This window comes from Lathamus discolor, chromosome 5 (assembly GCF_037157495.1).
Source record: "Lathamus discolor isolate bLatDis1 chromosome 5, bLatDis1.hap1, whole genome shotgun sequence".
NCBI classification, from domain to species: domain Eukaryota; kingdom Metazoa; phylum Chordata; class Aves; order Psittaciformes; family Psittacidae; genus Lathamus; species Lathamus discolor.
Genome location: NC_088888.1, coordinates 10,268,688 through 10,287,442, shown reverse-complemented (window position 1 = coordinate 10,287,442; position 18,755 = coordinate 10,268,688). Strand labels below are relative to the sequence as shown.

The 18,755-nt window shown below is 40.4% G+C and overlaps 1 protein-coding gene across 7 annotated transcripts in view; it reads left to right on the top strand.

The window, feature by feature from the left end:
- ALK (ALK receptor tyrosine kinase) overlaps window positions 1-18,755 on the top strand; it is a 317,234-nt gene that overhangs the window by 258,899 nt on the left and 39,580 nt on the right. For all 7 annotated transcript variants that reach the window (XR_010612843.1, XR_010612847.1, XR_010612844.1 and 4 more), the window contains 2 exons: window positions 9,358-9,452; window positions 10,668-10,811. Coding sequence is in view for 1 of the 7 variants with exons in the window: in XM_065679710.1 (XP_065535782.1) it covers window positions 9,358-9,452; window positions 10,668-10,811 (239 nt within the window). In the remaining 6 variants the exon portion in view is untranslated. The remainder of the gene's footprint in view (window positions 1-9,357; window positions 9,453-10,667; window positions 10,812-18,755) is intronic.

Below are 18,755 nucleotides of genomic sequence, written 5' to 3'. Positions count from 1 at the left end.
TGAAGTCCTGGTGTCTCTTGCAAAGTTTTTCTCCTTATTTATTCACAAAAAAATGTACTGTTTAATGTTTATTTTTTTTAAGATTAATTTAGTTGAAACCAGTCATTCCTGAGTAGGAAGAAATCTCCTGGGAGACTTGGAAATGCTGCAGGTGTCTTTTTCACTATCTCAAAACCTCCTTCTTAGGAAATATGGACTGATGTATAAATTAGGAGGGAACTCTGCGGAGGTGTACACTGAAATGGTGCTGGGGAGGTTGCAGTGAATGAACTTTGGAGATAAATGGCAGTTTTGCTGAACCATAAGAAGTATTTAATTGATGTGAACACAGTGCTGGTGCTGCTAAAAGCTTGCTACATCTCTTTTCCTAATCGGTTCCTGTGTCAGTAGCTGTGAGGGTCTGTGTTAGGAGAAGCATGATATTGCAGATATACCTACAGGAGGAGCTGAATGTTTAAATCACCTCACAGAAGTAAAGCTCTTGAATAAAGCACACCAGTGCACCAGTTCCACAAAAATTAAAGCATGTTCCATTGTGATTGGGAAGCTGAATGAAAAGTTTTATTAATAACAAGATAATATGCTTTAAAACTGCTTAAAAGCTTGCTTGTTCAGAAGCTGCTTAGCCATAATTTCCATGTTTGGCTTATAACACTTCAAAGAATCATTAGGAAGACTTCCAAGAAATTAGATCAGCTCTATCTTTAGAAACAGATATTTCTTAAATGTTTTATATCCCTTGGGCTGTTGGGGGGAAATTATATTTTGGCAGAAAACCACAGCTAGAACATTTCAGGTGAATTGGCAGGAACAGAAAGGAAGGAGAAGTATGACAAAGAAGCAAAATTGGCGCTGAGGGACGTTAGATCTCTAGCACTGCAGTAGCCTGGGCAACCCTGGACACATGCTTAATTTCCAAGAGTAAAATGAGGAGAGGATTGTCCTTTCCTCCCATTTGATCCGTAGCAAAGAATCTAGCTGCAGTTTCATCCTTTGTGAGGTCTCACCTTTTCTGTGTGGACTTAAAAAAGGCTGAAGTTCTGGCTTTATACATCTTCCCAAAGTTAGCTATCCTTACTTTCTGTGGAAGGTGTTGTCAAAACAGTCTGGAGAATCAGCTCATGTGGTGTGTGGATTACCAGACTATAACCCAATTCCAAATGCTCTGTCTTTTGTGGGTGGGCGACGATGGGCAAAGGCTGGTGAAGGATATGCCATCGAAGCAGCTACAATTAAAGAAGCCACTCTGGGGCAAGAGCTCCTTGAACTGCTGGATTGTGCCTACCAGAGACAAAAGGCGAAGTCTCCAGAGGTGCTGTATTTTAACCTTCCACTTAAATGTGCACAGTGTGAGCTAACAATCCTTGCTGTGCCTTGTTTGGCAGATGATAGTCTGCACAGAGAATTGGTCTTCTTACTTACTGGAATTTACACGTTAATGCAGTGCTAAAATATTTGTGTTGAGAGTAGTGTAAAGAACCCCATTATGGTAAAATGGTTGTACTTGATGAAAAATTACTATTTGTTTTCCAATTATAAGTGATGAGCCTGTTGAGGGTTGTTCTTTTTCAGCTTCACAGAAATGCAAGTAAGAAATGGAGTCTTGAAAGCTCTGTTGTAGTTGGTAGTTTGGGTTTGCTTTTTTTATACATATGTTTTTAGGTAGTAAGTAATGTGAGTTTAAATTTTAGTAATTATATAGTCATGGGGATGTGACAGCAAGAGCAAACAGAACCCTGATGTAATTGAAGATGAGTGATTTGTGTAGCTAATAATTAGACATCTTGTTAGTTTAACAGTATGGTTAACATACAGCGCATAGATAAGATACAAGCACATGTAACAAAGTGAGTCTCTGGAGCTTACTGTAGGCTGATGCTTGTCACTGCTTTGCCTAGCTACTGTTTGCTATGCAGTGTGAAAGGTGGAGAAGAATTAGTTCTAATAGGCTGAAGCTGCACTGAAAAGTTAATGCTGTAAGACACAGGTCCCAGTTCTCTTGATTTAACTGCGCTCTTGGTGAAGCTGAGGCCAGCCACCTGGAGCAGTGTGTAGACCAAATGTTCTGTGGGTCCATCTACAGCCTGGCTGGAGTTGCCTGGGAGTGGACTCCACATGAACCAGCCCAGCCAGTCTCTGGCCTTTAAAGACCTGTACTCTCTGCTAAACCTGTCCTTTCCTTTAAAGATTTCACTGTAACTTCTATGAGAGGAACATGGTAAAAATGGGAAATATTAACAGCAACCTGTTACTGTACCTCAGTACAGTCTTCTGATAGAATATTATATAGAAATATGTAAGCAATGTAAATGTGTCTGCTGGTTAGAAAGGCTTCGTTTCTTCTTAAGGTTATTTTTTGGCATTACAAAGTCTAAATTTGTAGCCAGTCTTAAGTAATAGTGGCCAGATGGGAGAAGAAGGAATGAGAGGAGTTTACTCGAGATCCCTAGAAACTAAATTTTCACTCATAAGTAGCAGCACGATTTGCCTTGTCATTGTGAGCAAGTTTGGCCCCTGTGTCCTTTTAACAGGGCAACACATCCAGAAAGGAAAAACAGGTTTTCTTTTGGTCCCATTGTGCTCAGAGAGCTTCAGAATTATTTTCTTGCTGATGATCTTCTCCTGAACATGAACTGTGGAATTTATCATATTGGAGGAGAAAAATATGACTTACCTGGAAGGATAGATGTGGATGAAGAAGGACTTAGGTTACCACAGAAGGTAATACACTTTTGCAACAAGTCAAAATTCATGTCCAAATGATAGTACTTCCTTTCTTTAATCTGGCTTCTTTAGCTATTCCAGTCATGCTGGATTTTTATGAGCTACACTGCTGGTACTCATCAGTTCTTCATCTGCCTATCAAAGTGGGATTCCCTTTCAGTCCTCAGGAGTGAGATCCTTTGTTCTGTCTGGCTTCTACAGCAGCTCCTATCCAAATGGCAGCCAAAGCAGCTGGGGACTCTCTAGCTCATTGCTGCAGCAAAAAGAGCAGTAAAAAGTAGTCGTCTCATAATTGTACCCCTCTGCTGTGTTCCTACCAGCTGTGGCTAAGAACTCATCTAGTAATTTCTTCTTGCATTGCTCTGTCTCTCCCTGACAGCTCCTTTCAGATTTTCTTTCTAATAGGAAATAACTAGTAAGTTTCTGGGCATCATGTTTTCCAAGAAGGAAGAAAAAGAAATATTCTTGGCAACATTTTGTAAGCAGAGGCTTGTTTGACTCCTGTTATTCCTGACCTTTCTTCCCATTCTGCTATGAAGGAACAGAGACCCTCCATACAAGCTAGATACGTGGCTCCATGCACAGGTATATATTAAGTGGTCACATCTACACCCAGATCTCTTTATTCTTTTTTCTTATACTCATCCTACAAGCCTAGCCTGTGTTGCTCTTGACATGGTCCCACATTTGTTAAAAGCAAGTGAGTGCCCCTATCACTCCTCTTCTGCTGTGTAGTATTAACTATGTCTGCCACTGTCCTCCTTCTGAAATACTCTGCTGTTGGCTGTTCTGTTCATCTGAAAAAGGGGGCTTTGGTGACAGTGTGTGCGGAGTATCTGTGACAGGTTTTTTACCTGTATCTATTCTGCGTGGTTGCCTTTAATAACACCTTTAAAACACCTATGAATCTCATCCTTTATTATTAGCTATTAAGTAACTTCCTGCATAGCAATTCTGTCACTGTGAGTTTAGTTAACATGATTATATTGCTACAAATAATCTCATTCCACCTGTGTCTTTTATCCCAAATAGTAAGTATTCCTTTGTGAAGTGACGCTAACAATGTGTCATTTGTAAGAGAGAAGTTAATGAGAACCTGAATGAAATAAGGGTTAGTGACCTGAAACTTCTCCATTTCGTAAGTGCCTCAGTCTCAAGCAGGTTCAGTCATAATTATCTTGGGTAGACAGAGAAATCAGTTCCATCAGAGGCAAAACATTACAAGTTAGGAAATGGGATCTGTACGTACAGGCACGCTGTGATTGTGTCACTGCATGAGGGATTGAGTACAGGGGAGATTACATTCAATCTTGGTTAATAATCCCTATCTTTACGATAAAAAGGAAAAAAGAAATTGTATAAGCCTTTCTAAAATAATGGCGTGAAGACAGCTGCCTGAGTGGTTAATGGAAACCTGAACTGTCTGTATGAGCCAGGGACAATATTGAGGTGGAATTTAGAGTTGTTACTGAAGGGAGGGAGCTACAGAATTTACACAAAATTGGCTTGCTGAGGTCTTCAGGAATGGTTTCTATTTCCCTCTAGAGGAGGATATAATGACACCTAAAAGCTAATATTTCTGTTCAGTGAAGACCTAAGGATAGGTGACATAAGTAAACCAGTTTGTCCTCATGGAGGCTATACTAACATAACTGTAGATGTATTTTCATATTTTTAGCTGTATTATTTCCCTGTATAAATAAGCCTAGATATTTGGGGGGGAAACCAGTCTTCTGTTAGGAGCAAGAAAAAAATAAATAAGCAAAGAGACCCAACTGAACAGAAAACCCAGGATGATGTGATGAAGCTCAAATACTGACTGGTCTGAAATATAACGATCCTGAGGAATGGGGAAGATTATAGCCCAGAAGCTTTCATGTATCCTACTTCTCTCAGCTCTGAGTTGGAATATATGCGTGGTCCTACCTTTTAAGGAACTGTTCATCTGGATTTAAATTTCACAAAGAAATTTAAAGAAACAAACCCAGAAAAGCTTATTTGTTATGCCTTTGATACCACTTCTTATCTGTGACTCTGGAATAATTTGATCAGTAATCACCCTTGAGAGGTTTTTGAATTTCTCTAAAACTTGCATCCTTCAGACAGCTGAGCTGATGTTCTCCAAAGGGATGATTGGAGGTGGGGGGGAGGGAGGTGTCCACCTGGTACAGCATTTCCCATCTACCTCAAACAGATTTAAAAAGCAAAACAAAAAGGCCTTTGTATGAGCTGCATTCACAGGTCGGCTGACACTCAACCCTGCGGGATGTAACTTGTACTTCCCAACTGTCATACATCTAAGGAAATTTTTTCTAGCTGTGCTCCTGGGGTCAAGTAGGGCACAGGAAGAAACAGATAGGAAGTAATTCCCACCAGTCCTCAAGTAATGATTTTTTGACTAGCCAAGCCATTAAAGTCTTTCACAGCTTTCACAGCTGCATTTCATTCTTGTGAAGAATGTAGCTTGCAAACACAGGCCTACCTGGTGAGGATTTAGATTCCATGTAAGGAAGTTGCTGAGATTTATTAAGCAACAAATTCATGACAGACTTGCCAGCAGTAAGTTTGCTGCTTCTATAGAATTACCTTCAGAAATACTCTTCCATGGCCATCCACTAACGTGGATCATCTACAGAACATTTGTGTTTGTAGTGAATATGTTTCCAAAGTGCTGAAGAGAAGTTATCTGTGCTGAACAGGTGCAATTTGAAGTCCTAGATGTGCAGTTAGCACACCCTGCTTTGATGGAGACCTCATAGCAGCCTTCCAGTATCTGCAGGGGCCCTACAAGGATGCCAAGAGGGACTCTCTATTAGGGACTGTAGTGATAGGACAAGGGGAATAATAGGTTCAAACATAAACAGGGGAGATTTAGGTTAGATATAAGGCAGAAATTCTTCACTGTGAGGGTGGTAGACAGTGACACAGGCTGCCCAGAGAAGCTGTGACTGCCCCATCCCTGGCAGTGTTCAAGGCCAGGTTGGACAGGGCTTGGAGCAACCTGGTCTAGTGGAAGGTGTCCCTGCCTGTGGCAGGGGGTTGGAAGTCAGTGATATTAAGGTCTCTTCCAACCCAAACTATTCTATGTTTCTATTTGTGCAAAAATATATGTGAGACTCTGTCACCTCCAGCATTACACCAAATTGCTGCAGTAAGGTGCTTCTGGTGTTTCACTATCGCCTTCCACCAAAGTCAGTGGGAGTTGTTTCACTGATTTCAGGGATCAAGCAGAAAAAAAAAATTGTGTAGGGGGCAAGGGAATGAGATTGTGGGGCTCTTTTCCATCTCACTGATGTGTGACATTTCCATCTTCAGTTTTGATTAAATTTTCCTTAATTAGCCCATTAAGCTGAAACCACCAAAGCTAATGATTGAAATGTTGGCTAACTGATGATCTGGTTTCAATGGGATTTGAAAGACATTATATTTGTAGATGAATAGTGGCATTAAACTGGAGAAGGGAAAATAATGAACTATTTGTTGAAGAAATGCTGGTCTCAAGAGAATGTTTGTACTAAAACTGCATTCATGTTAGGAAAAAAAATCAGATCAGTAGGCAACCAGGGCAGCACTGATGGTCCTAACAGTGTTTAACGATCCTTTGGGTTTTGTATTTTGGAAGCATTTCTGTCATTCTTTTCGTCCCTGGTGAACTTCAGGCAACTTCTCAAGTGTTCTGGTCCCAGTGTTCATGCAGGTGAAATCAGCAAGGCTGTCTTTTAACTTGATTGAACTGAAATAAAAGTAAAAAGCAGTTTGTTGTGTTCTTATATGGACATGTAAGATAGCACTCCCTTCAGTGACAGAAATCCTGGTTTGTATCATGCCTGTCTGTTCTCAGGGGCTGGTAATTCCCATAAGGACAATCCTTTATTGTCTGAAGAGGCATGACAGGAACAGTGCATCAAAGGATAACACCTTGGGGCATGAAGCTGAGGTTCTGCCAAGGAAATTGCCTGAAGCTGTTTTCAGAAATATTTAGTTGCCTGAAGGTACAAAGAAGGTGCACAGTAGTCTTTGAAGAAGTATGTCTCTTTTATGCAACCTGAGATAAGAATCTGCAGAAGTGGAGGGAAAAGCTGATGTGGAGGAACTGCTTATGTCTTTGTAATTCATTTCCCAACCTTTAGCACTTCACAGTTGTAAATGCATATCAAAATGTGCACATCTCCAAGTGGCATTTAGTGTGCATCCCCAGGCAACAGGATGAAGATCAGATGCATCATAGACTCAGTTCCAGTGGTCCCTTCAATGTAGCACCAACATTCACTGTGTACAGGATGTCAATTTTCAATTCGTCAATTTTCAGATACAGCCAAGTGAAAGTCTTGTAGCTGAAACTTGCCTCTTTCTGGAGCTTTCAGTAGCACTCAACAGGGAGTGAGAAGCTTCTACTGAGCTGTGGCCTGTAGTTCAGAGTTATGTAGGTCCTGGTTCTCCATAACATACCAAACTGGGACTTCTGGTGGTTCAGGACCTGTTTAATATATGATTCATCTCCGCTGCTGGCACAGTAACTTATAGTAGATCAGAGCCCACTTTGTCTGTCCAACAGCTTCTGTTTAAGACTCACATGGCATGCCTGGAACTGAAGAGCTTATGTTTATGCTAGAGCTTGTAATTTCAGTTGAAGTGTTATGGGATGTCAGCTGTGGAGCAAATGGGGAGGAGGCAAGGGGGACAGCCAATCTAATTGGAAACTAGTTCAACATCCAAGGATTTTACATTCCTTCCAGTTTTCCTCCTAGACATACCCAAAAGGGGTTTCAGGTATATCAAGTAAGAGCTGTGAGGTTGCAGTGTCAGACTGCAGTTGTACTTTGTATGAATTGAGAAGGCAAACAATAGATTTTTTTGATCTTCAGATTTGTTGGGATGAAGCTGCCACTTTTTGAGTTGATAAAGACAGATCATTTAGCAATGAAAATAATGTTTTGCTATTTGGAGTTTCCTTTGATGCTAGGGATATTCTTCCATCACCATATTCACTGTTACTTATGTCAATCATCTGCTTTTTCATAGCAGCTGCTCATATCTTTAGAACATAAAAAGCTGATTCTAGTAATATCTCCCTGAGTATCTCCTCGTATATCTCCAGAGAGCAAGAAATTTCAGTACTGAAGCATCATTGTTTTGCTTTACCAGAAATAAAGCAGGAGGAACATAGTAACTACATCAACTCTGCTGTAGGTGGACCGTGTTCAGTTCTAAACCCTTTGCACCTTCCAGGGGTTCCCAAGAGGGTTTTCTGTTGAAATTTTTGCTTTGGTTGGGTCAGCTTTTCTGACTGTGTGTCCATCTATAGCTTAGCAAGAACACCAGTTGCAGAAGCAGAAAGTGTTTTAGATCCAGCACTGTGAATAAAGGACTAGAGTCTGTGAGAAGTAAAAAAAAATCTGCTCGTGTTTAGATGCTTGCTGCAGTAAAGGGACAGGATTTTTACAGCCTATTTAAATAAACAGGGCTGTTCCTCAAAAATGCCTTGTTCTATCATCAGTTCCTTGTCTAAACTGGAACGCATGCAAGAATTCACTTTCTGGCTGAATGCTTATATCTAGAAGACAGAGGAGGAACCATCACCAATAGATCTACATTAAAGAGACCCATGAATGGCTTAGCTTCTCCTGGTGTAAAACATCAAGATAAAACAGAGAATGAGTTTTAAATAGTATGTTGTGTTCTCTTGCAGCTTGTTCTACAGCATGTAATAGTTTCATGTTTTTATAGTATTTATGCAACTTCTCAGTGTTGTATCTGATTTCAGGGCCATGGTTGGCTGCTTTTAGAAATTGTTCTCCTTCCTAAGCAGAATATTATGATTTTATGTGGCAGATATGCATCAGGAGAACATGAGCTTGCTAAGCTACGAGAAAATCTAAATCCATGAGTGCATTAAATTAATGCATGGTCAGTATACTATCACATTTGAAGTATTTCGTTGTTGGTTATTTTTGCTCTTCCTGTTGACTTGTAATATCACTGAGGGTGAATTTACAGTGATCTTTCTTCTGGTAACACACAAGTCGCAGAACTTCCTGGCAAAAGCCAGCTGAGAGTGTGGAAGTGATTTAAGGCAAACCTGCTTAGCTTCTACAAGGAGATAATGAGTTCTGCTCTTCCTATGGACTACCCATAGTGTCAGTTCCTCTCTTTTGTGACTGCCAGAACTGTTAGATATCCTTTGCTTCCTAGAGGGTGGATCAAAACCAAATACTTTGCAAATTGGTTTCAGCCTTTGATTGCCAGTTCCTTTTAGAAACTCCAAATTACTTCAGGAGCCCCAGCCTACTTATTTTTCTTAACACTTTAGGGTGTAAATCATTTGTGAGAATAAAGTCACTCAGGTGCCTGATTTTGTGTGTGTGTGTGTGTGTGTGTCAGAAGCCAGGGGACTTTATTTTCTGTTCTCACCCACACATATACTTCCATCTACTTTCTATATATATTCATGTACAGGTTCCTTCAGATCATCTTTGAGATTTGGTGAGGATACTTTCTCTGACAATTTAATATTTTTATATTAATAAAAAAAGAAAGCCCTTTCCTCCCCATTCTAAAACTGCTTTAATTGTGAAGAGCTCTGAGTTTTATCTCTTTAACAGAATTTAATCCCTGTTCTTCCAATCTGTTCAGGTTTTGGTTTCAGATCATCGCTTCATGGGAAGAAGGGTCTGATGCCATTATTGCTTTTGACAATGTCTCCCTTAGTCTGGACTGCTATTTAACAAGTAAGTTTTCCTTTTATCTGAAAGTGACTTGTCTTTTATTTCTCATGTAATTGAAATTTGGAAAGGGGATGAAGCTGTGGGGAAAGGATTTGGTGGTGTTATCTTCAAAGGAGTCTTGAAATGGTAAAGGTATGTTTCAGAAATAACTGCGCTTACCTTATTAGTGGAGCTGACCAATGAATGGCTTCCAAGTTTGGCAGTAAGTGGGCAGTAAGACATATGGTGTGGAAGAGTCAAGTTCCAGCTGAGACAGTAGCATCACCTATCTGCCCAGCCCGATGCAGGAGCCAATTTGTAATTATAGTGTTCCACATGACCTGGTTTGCTGTGTGACAGTTATCAAAATGAATGGCAGTTGGACTCCGGCTAGGAAAAGACGCATCCTGTGATTGACACTAACTTCACAGTAATGCTGGGCACAATTCTCCAGTTAAATTATACCATGGTTATTTTATTTGGACCGACATACATTTAAATCTGAAGTGGAAACCTGGATCTCCACTCTCTCTTGGGAAAAATTTGGATTCTGATCCAGACTTTGTGATTGACTGGCCTCTAGAATATGTTCGGTCTATACCTCTACTGCCAGATTTCACCCCATTTAGATCTTTATTGAACATTTGTGTCTGGCTTTATCTTTCATAATCTCATGCACAGTGAATTGCTTAATTTGTAAATACGTTCAATGTTGTGTCACTGTATATCTCAGACCAACAACTTGCATGAGGATTGGAGGATTGCTGTTCTGAACACCTGAAACTTCTTCCTTGGGTAGGGGTATTGGCTGGGGTATGACTCTTCCCATTTATGCAGTAATACCTCTTAGTTTCTGTGCAGAAGTACGAGGTACCTCAGGCTCCAGTATTCTAAAGACTTCTTAAAATTAGGCTGTAATTAAAAAAGGTTGCATACTTTTGCTAGCTAAGAAAGAAACTTTCTAACGGTTGCTAAAGATTGTATTTTGTATTCCTGCTTTGTATCTTTGTTCACTTGCTGGTTTGCCCACAGCTCATTCCTGTTTATATTTCTTTTGTCACAGTCCCTATACAGCAACAAAAAGTCAATCTGTCCTTTCCTTTTAATAGTGTTATATCCTGTGACTGCAGGCTCTTATTAGCAGTGAAGCCTGAGTCCTTAATTAAGCTTCAGTTTTGTGTTACATACTGACTCAGCTATCCTCAATGATAAACCAAGCTGTAACTTCTTGTTTTCTAGTCAGTGGAGAGAAGACTCCTCGAGGTACCCCTCCAGACTCAAGCAATTTGCTCACTGGTAGAGGTGGCCAGAAGAAGTTTGGATGGGAAAAAAAGCTTCTGGGAAATCTCCAGCTGAGCACTGCCCCTGTTTCTGGTCCAGCAGGTAATTGTCTGGTCTGTGAAGGATTTTCAGAGGCTTCCAACTAGAATAGATTTCAGTTAGATGTGGCTAAATGCAATGCGATTCCTTTAATATTTTTTTTTACCAAAGCCTTTGTTCAGAGTTTTTTCCAAGTCCCTTACAAACAAAACAAGATCTAGAAAGCAATGGCCTTTTGCTGTTTACTGTAGCTTGGATTTTGCTTGCAAGCTGGTGAAAGAACCACAGGGAGCCTCTTCATGAAATAAAAATTGCTTTTAAACTGTAAGACAGGTTTGTTTGGTGTTGTGGTCATATAAAAATAAACAGGAATGAAAGCAAAGTGTTCAGATTGACTGAGTCCAGCATGAGGTAACCTGAACACCCATATCTAGTTAATATGGACTTGGTTTGAAATAACATAGCTTCACTTTTTCACTAAGATTTTCATTGCCCAGTTGAAAGAGTGCAACGTTGGAGTTTTCTTTAAAAAACATGATTTTTACTTAGAAATGTCAGTGTTTTATGGTCAGTGTTATTTCATAGAATAACAGAATAGTTTGGGTTGGAAGGGACCTTAAGTATCATCCATTTCCAACCCTGCCATAGTCAGGACACCTTCCACTAGACCAGGTTGTTCCAAGCCCCATCCAATCTGGCCTGGAACACCCTCAGCACTATGTTCAGCTGTTTCTCTTCACTTCAGGCTAGCTAGTTACCTGCCAATTTGGAATACCACCCTTAAAGTAGAGAACAGGAGTGTGGTTGCTATATGCCTTCCTTAGTTTGTCAGTAGACCCAGGGATTTGTTCCTGCTGACTCTTTCTCTCCCACTCCTCTTAGACTTCTTTGAGTCTGTTCTCTTCTAGGTTATGTTTCACTTTGCTACCTTGCAGTGTACTGATGAAACACATGTGAACTAGTGGTGCTAGCTCTGATACCAACAGCAGTCTGGTCAGAGTGGTTAAAAGCTCCACACAGCCTTCAAAGCCTGCCTGAAAAGCTGGTTGTACTATCCCACTCCATGCTGCTGTGGCAGGGCTGATGCTGGTATCTGAACTTCCTTGTGAAGCAAGCTCTGCCAGTGGAGGCTGATGGTGCAGTCTGCAGCATAGGCCAAGAGTTACCATCAGGTGGAGTTTCTTGATGTTTTATGTAGCAAGCATCATCCAGCAAGAAAAGTGCAGGAGCCCTGACAGGAGTCTCAGGAGACTGAGATATAAATAATGAGCCCACATGAGAGGATGCTGGGCTGGAAGGACTTCCATAGCTATTAAGATTTTGTCTAGCTCTGTTACAGATACTGTATATGAGCTTGGGCTGGTCACAAAGGTATAATTTCCAATGTTTTATGTCTTCTTTGAAGATCCTTTGAAGTGTTCCTTTCAATATCTGTATCATCATTTCCTGCCTGTTAAGTGGAGCCACCTTTTAAGTGCTTTCAGTATTGCTCTTAAGTCAGTGATCTTGTGGTAGGATCTGTACACAGGTGTAGATTATGAACTTTTGGCTGATTTTCCAGAGGAATGTCAATGTTTAGGTGATGGTGTACTTCCTTAAGGCAGCTGTACGTTTCCTTCTGGGTTACCTACTCTTTTAGTTACATAAAAGCCATCAGATATCAGATTCAGACTGAAGAACGGCCTGAAGTTTGCATGCAGAGTTAAGTGGGTGTGGGGGTGTTAGTCTAGAAATCTTGTGGCTGTAGGACTGTTTTCTGTTGAATGAGAATTTTATTACTTCCTACTTCTCACTAGACCTGAAATGGTGGAACATCTTCTAGCTCTTCTGCTCCCTGTCCTGCCTGAGGAGTGCATTTTAAAGAAATGCTTGGATAGTAGAAACAGTGGGAGTTAGATTGTATGGGTGTAGAAGAGAAAGTCACCAAGGTACTTTGAGCAATTCAGATAATTTTTTATGACCTTAGAGTGAAATTGAAGTGGTATCTAGGCCAGCTTGCCTAATCTGTGGGCTTGATCCTCTGTCCTGTTCATGTTTTGTCTAAACTTGTCTTCAGCCCTTGAGGTTTGAAATCAGTCCTACAGCAACTTTCTCTGCTTTGTGCCCTCGGTGTATACAGGGCAGAAATCAGAAGGTACACTGCAGCTTCTTGTAGTGGGAAGTCATTGCATGTCTGAGTGTCTCCACAGCACTGAAACACTTTTTTCTTCTGTGTTGCCAAGTTCCTGCTCTCAGTAAACACTGCAGATACTTGTTTGGTCCCTGGGCTATGCATTTTACCCAGCTTTATTCTTCTTTCTGCATCCTGCAATGTATCTAAGAAACCTCAGGCTGAGTCTGTCAAAGCCGTTACTTTGATGGTGATGCATGTACTGTTGTGTGAGTGAACCAACAGCATCAGTGCCACCCTGAAGTCCGAAAGACAGCATTGATCAGTGTGAGCTCAGCCAAAAGTCATTACAGCTAATGTGATCTTTGGCTTATGTGATAGATCACATGCTATAATATTTCCTTCTGAAGAGATCATATTAAAACTAAGAACTGTGTTCTTATAGCTGAAGAGACAACAGGATAATAAAATGCCCTCTGTAAGTCCTCAAGCCAGCTCAACCTCCAGAACAGGAACTACAATCTGAAAGAAAGGTACTACTTTATTTATATCACAAGAAATCCAAAGACAACCCCAAATTGCTACAATTAATGTGGTGTTGGTGCTTTCCCAAGTTCCTGGGTGATGATCAGCCCCAACACAGAAAAATGCCTGTAGGTTTCAGATCACACAGTTACTTGCAGTGCTAGGTGACCATTAGGTAGACAGTCACAGAGCATGCAAATGCTTTCCTTTTCCATTAATGAATGACATGTTATTTGCTGAAATGCCACCTTCTTGTTGAAAGGTTGCAGGTGAAGCTTGATTCTAGAAAGAACCTGCAAAAAGACTGTAAGAAAGCCTGAGTATACTAGAAAATTGAAGCAACTTTAGTGGCACTAGGATTTTGGATTGAAATGGTCAAGTCTGTACAAAAGGCTGTGTGCTGTTTATTTTGATATAAACAAAGTTTACTTTAGCTTCATTTTTAAATTTATTAGGTATTAGTGTAAGTAAAACTGAAAGTCACTCAAACCACAGCATCTCTCTACAGGGAGTTCAACTACCAATTAAAAAGCCAATTTATATCAAGCCAATGCAATTTCATTTTATAGACAAGGCTAAAGTATGAGAAATTCAGGCATACAAAGATACAGTGAGCAATAATGAGGAACTCTAGGTAAACAAATTACTATCATGGAAACTGGAAGAGACAAAATAGGATGCTCAGTAGGAAAAAGGAGATAACAAGACACACAGAAATCAAGCTTTAATTAAAGATTTCTGGTGCTTCTGAATGGGCTGTAAATACCATGAGGATAGCCTCCCTTTTCATGTTTCAGCTTCTCACCTGTCCCACTGATAACTTACTCAGTGCGCACAGGACAAAAATGGTGTGTTGTGAAATGTACAAATAGTTCAACCTTTTTTTTCCCCTCAAATCTTGCATTGTTTTGTCCCCTCTGATCTGTATATCCATCAGCCATTGTGTGACCATGGTTTCTTGCGTGGAAACTGTCATAAAATCATTTTCTCATCCCAACCGGATTACTGTTTCCTTCAGCTCCAGTCTCTCCCTCACAACACTTAGTGGTTGCACAGATTTTGTCTTTTGCATGAGGGAGAGTCCTCTTCCGAGTACTTACATGTCTGTTTCTCGGAAGAACTCTGGGTTGCATTAGTTAATCAGATGAAGGAGCTGAAAGGAACAGTGGAGTGAGTATTAAGTAAAAGAAAATTACATTTGGTTGCTCTTTGTGTGCAATTATACTAACTGAACTGTTGGCATAATGCAATAAAGGTATCTGCAGAATTGTATTTTTGTATTAAGCATCAGTTAACACAGTGAATAACAGCTCATTGCCTACCTCCCACCAAAACCAGCATCCTGAATAGTGACAGAAAATGTTTAGAGACTGCTGGTGGGATCTCAGATTATGTAGGCATGAAATTTTGTATTACATTTGCTTTCTCTGTAGTGTTGAAAATGGCAGAGGTGCAATGCTGAAAATCAACATGCAAACAGATCACAACATAGCAAAGTTGGATAACTGTTCAGAACAGCATAACTGTTCTCCAGAGTTAATCATACAATTGAAATAAACAGGGCAACTCCCACATTTTAGACCTAGATTTTAAAGCTCCCCACACTTAATAGCAGTTTAAACTGTGTAGAAACTGCTGTAAATCTCTGGAAAGGTTTTGACATAATTTTGCCACTTCCACCCAACTTGGTCTTTGTTACCTAACGTGCATTTCTACTATCGTATGTAATTTTGGACAAACAAATTGCAGAAAGTTAGTACATGTCTCAACACCCTTTGTGGAGGACTCCTGCTATCTCTTTAAGTGAAACATAAAAGAGAAAAGAAATCAGTTTTCTTCATGCTGCTCTTTCTGGTTCCAGAAAGTTGCAAGAAACAAGCTGTTCTCATTGCTGTTCAAAGTCAGAAATGCACTTGTCCTATTATACTGACCACAGATATTTTCCTACAAGGATGTCTTGATTGTCTTCCCTTTATATGGACACTTAAGAAGAACCTAAGGCCTGAATCAAGCTTTGAGTATTTCTACTCAGGGTCAGTCTGCATACAGTTGTCATCACTGCAGATGCTCTTCTGGTTGAACTGAAAAACATGTCCAAGTCCTCCATTACTGCCCTCATTTAGAAAGTAGAAAGAGGTAGAAATAGTAACTACATAAATAGTTGAAAAGCTGGATTTCTCTTAGTCTAGCTGCACTTGTGTAAACAGTACTGGTATTGCTGGCAAGACTTACTAATTTCTATGATCTTATTATATCCCATCAATATCATTCCGTAGACATATTGTCATTGTGAGCACAACCTGGTTCTGCCATTTACCATCATCTTTCAAACCCCTGCCCCATTAATCTCTAGCAAACTTAATCCTGGAAAAGGTATTGATCTTAAATTGCTGTTCACAAGACATGTTAAATAACAGAACTCAAAGCAAAATTAAAAGTTTTTTTCCTTCCTTACATCAGTGAACATGTTCCTTTTATATGTTTGTAGTATATTTTGCCTACAGACAGACCTTTTACTGTGACATGCAGCATAGATCAATTTTGGAATTACTGGTAATACATAACTGAGATTGCTCATGCACCGAGTAAAAGGCGTATCCCTTTACACATACCATGGTGATAACAGCAGCCAAATGTTAGTGGAGATTAAGATGGGCAGTTTACTGTATCTGATTTCTCATATTGGCCAAATATTGTGAGGGAGCTTGTGGGTGTTTTCTACAAACAGATGAAGCAAGAGTTCTGCTTGTTCATGGCATCAACTTTGAGGATATTTGTCTTAGAGGAAGAAATAAAATAAACTAACAATTAATTGCCTTCAGAAGTTTAGCTACGGGGTTCTTATGCCCCTGAAGCATGAGACCTTATAGCCCTTATTAGTGTATTTTTTTACTCTTTTGGAAGTAGGAATAACCTCTTGGCCTCAATAGAGGTTGTGGCAGCAAGTCACACAAACTGCTTGCACATTATTTATAGGTATTGTTGCATTTCAGTAGTGTATTACTCTAGATTCCATAATAAGGCAAGTACCATGGTAGCTTGGTTGGTAACTTTCTCAAATCACAGTAAAGTTCTGGTTTGGAAAGAGTTGAACCTTGGTTCAAACCAGCTTAATTTAACAAATTCCGGTTAATACATTCAGACCCTTGAGGAATAGCTAAAATGCCTATGTCTGGTTTGTGGTATGGAGTTTATGTGCCAGTGAAATTGCCTTCTATGTTAGAAGTACAAATGTGCTTTAGGCTTTGCTCCATTGTTTTCTTTCATTGTTGCTGGTTGCTGTTGGCCAGCAGTGCTGCCCTGGGCTGCAAGTAGTATCAGCGCTTCAAATGAATTAGTCATTTTAAGTCTTGTGGGGTTTTGCTGTTTGTGTTTTCCAAGAGCAGAACATCATTCCCCTTGCAGTGGCTGCAATCCAGTGCCTTGATTGCTGTATATTTTACATAGTTAGCCAAGCTGTGTGAAAAATAGAATTTCTGCAGTGCAAAAGAAAATTAGCGTGAGTGGCTGTGTGTGTAAATGTATCAGGAAATCTCATTTGGAAAGGAAAAATGGGAAGAAAGATAAAAAAAAAAAAAAATCTGTTCTATTACAGCCGAAATGGCATTTCTTGCAAAATGTTGTTGCTGAGACCTTAGTAATGTGCTGGGGAGATTGCCAGGTAGCTTGAGGAGGGCAGGTGTGTGGGTGAACAGGCAGAAGACCAAATGCTTCCTCTGCCATGTTTCTTGTGAAAGTGGGGATCATAGAATAACAGAATTGAACAGGTTGGAAAAGACCTGTAAGATCAAGTCCAGCTATTTCCCAGCACTGCCAAGTCCACCCCTAAACTATGTCCCTCAGTGACACATCTACAGGTCTTTTAAATATCTCCAGGGATGGTGATTCCACCACTGCCCTTGGCAGCCTGTTCCAATGCCTGACAACCCTTTCAGGGAAAAAATTGTTCCTAATATCCAGTCTAAACCTCCCCTGGTGCAGCTTGAGGCTGTTTCCTCTGGTCCTGTCACTTGATCCTTGGAAGAAGAGACCAGCCCCCTCCTTTCAGACAGTTGTAGAGAGTGATACGGTCCCCACTGAGCCTTTTCTTCTCCAGACTAAACTCCCCCAGGTCACTGAGCTGTTCCTCATCACGCTTATGCTCCAGGCCCTTCACCAGCTCCCTTGACCGTTTCTAGACCCTCTCCAGCACCTCAGTGTCTCACTTGTAAGATAATGAACTGGTGTATAAATTATTCACTGAAACAAGTACCCCAATTCTGAATCTCAGTGTAATCTCCACTTCTTTTCTTTTTCCCCCACCTTAAACAGGAATTTCCAGTTTCTAATCCCAGTTAACATTTTACAACTGCCAATGACAGAATGTGTAGGGGACCTACATTTAATTACCTGCTAGTTTTCATCATGGGAATGCTCAGCTATTTCTGGAAACTGGACATCTGTAACTCATGTAAAGTTGGGCAAACTTCTGAAAATACTAGTTGTTTGGTAAGAATTAGACTGGAGAGTCCTGCTTCTTTTTCCCATCATGTGTGCATGAGGTGCCTGTCACATGCTGCAGAAGGAAGCTCTGCAGTATGCAACAGACCACAGTTGTGCGCCAGTGGAAAAATCTGCGCTTAAGGATTTTTCATTCACTGCTGCTGCTTTAGTCTTTGGTGATCAAAATAATGGTTCAGACTGAATTACTGTAAACTGCTGTAGCATGCAACAACCTGTAGAAATGCTCTCTTTGAGATCATGAGACATGCTGTAGTCATTTCTAGAATCAGCAGAAAATACTTCACAGGGAGTGAATGGGTATTTTTAGTTAAATAAAAATTGGGGTGGCTTATCTAAGATGGGCAGTGCTGTGTTTTGTTACTGGGTTAGTGGTTTGAGATCTTCAGCTCCTACATCTGCAGATTGAGGGTTGGCTTTGTGGAATGTTTAGGAGAGCAGAAGGAGGGAAGGGCAAGGTTTTTAGTCTGTATCCAGAATTGTAACTAAGACCCATCTGTCCAAATTATATTGAAATGAGGGGCAGCTTACTCACATGCCATGTTCTGTCCCATTTAATTTAGCAGCAAAGCTGTTACATGTTGGACTGGCTTCCAGTATTGCATATCAAAGTGCATATAAGCAGGAGGAGGACTGTTTGCAAGCCAGTGCAGGAGTGACAAATGATGAGATCATGAAACCTGGCTCAAGGTTTTACTGAAATTCTTGCTAGTTCAAATCAGGTGCAGTCTCCACATGCACTTCACTTGGGCCAGACCTCCTCCTGCAACAATTACCCTGCTCTGCTGTTTCTGAAGTATGTCTTCTCCCATTCCTGTCTACCATCTACCTGAGCAGAGCAAGTAAATACGTCTGCTAGTACCGACCTCAGC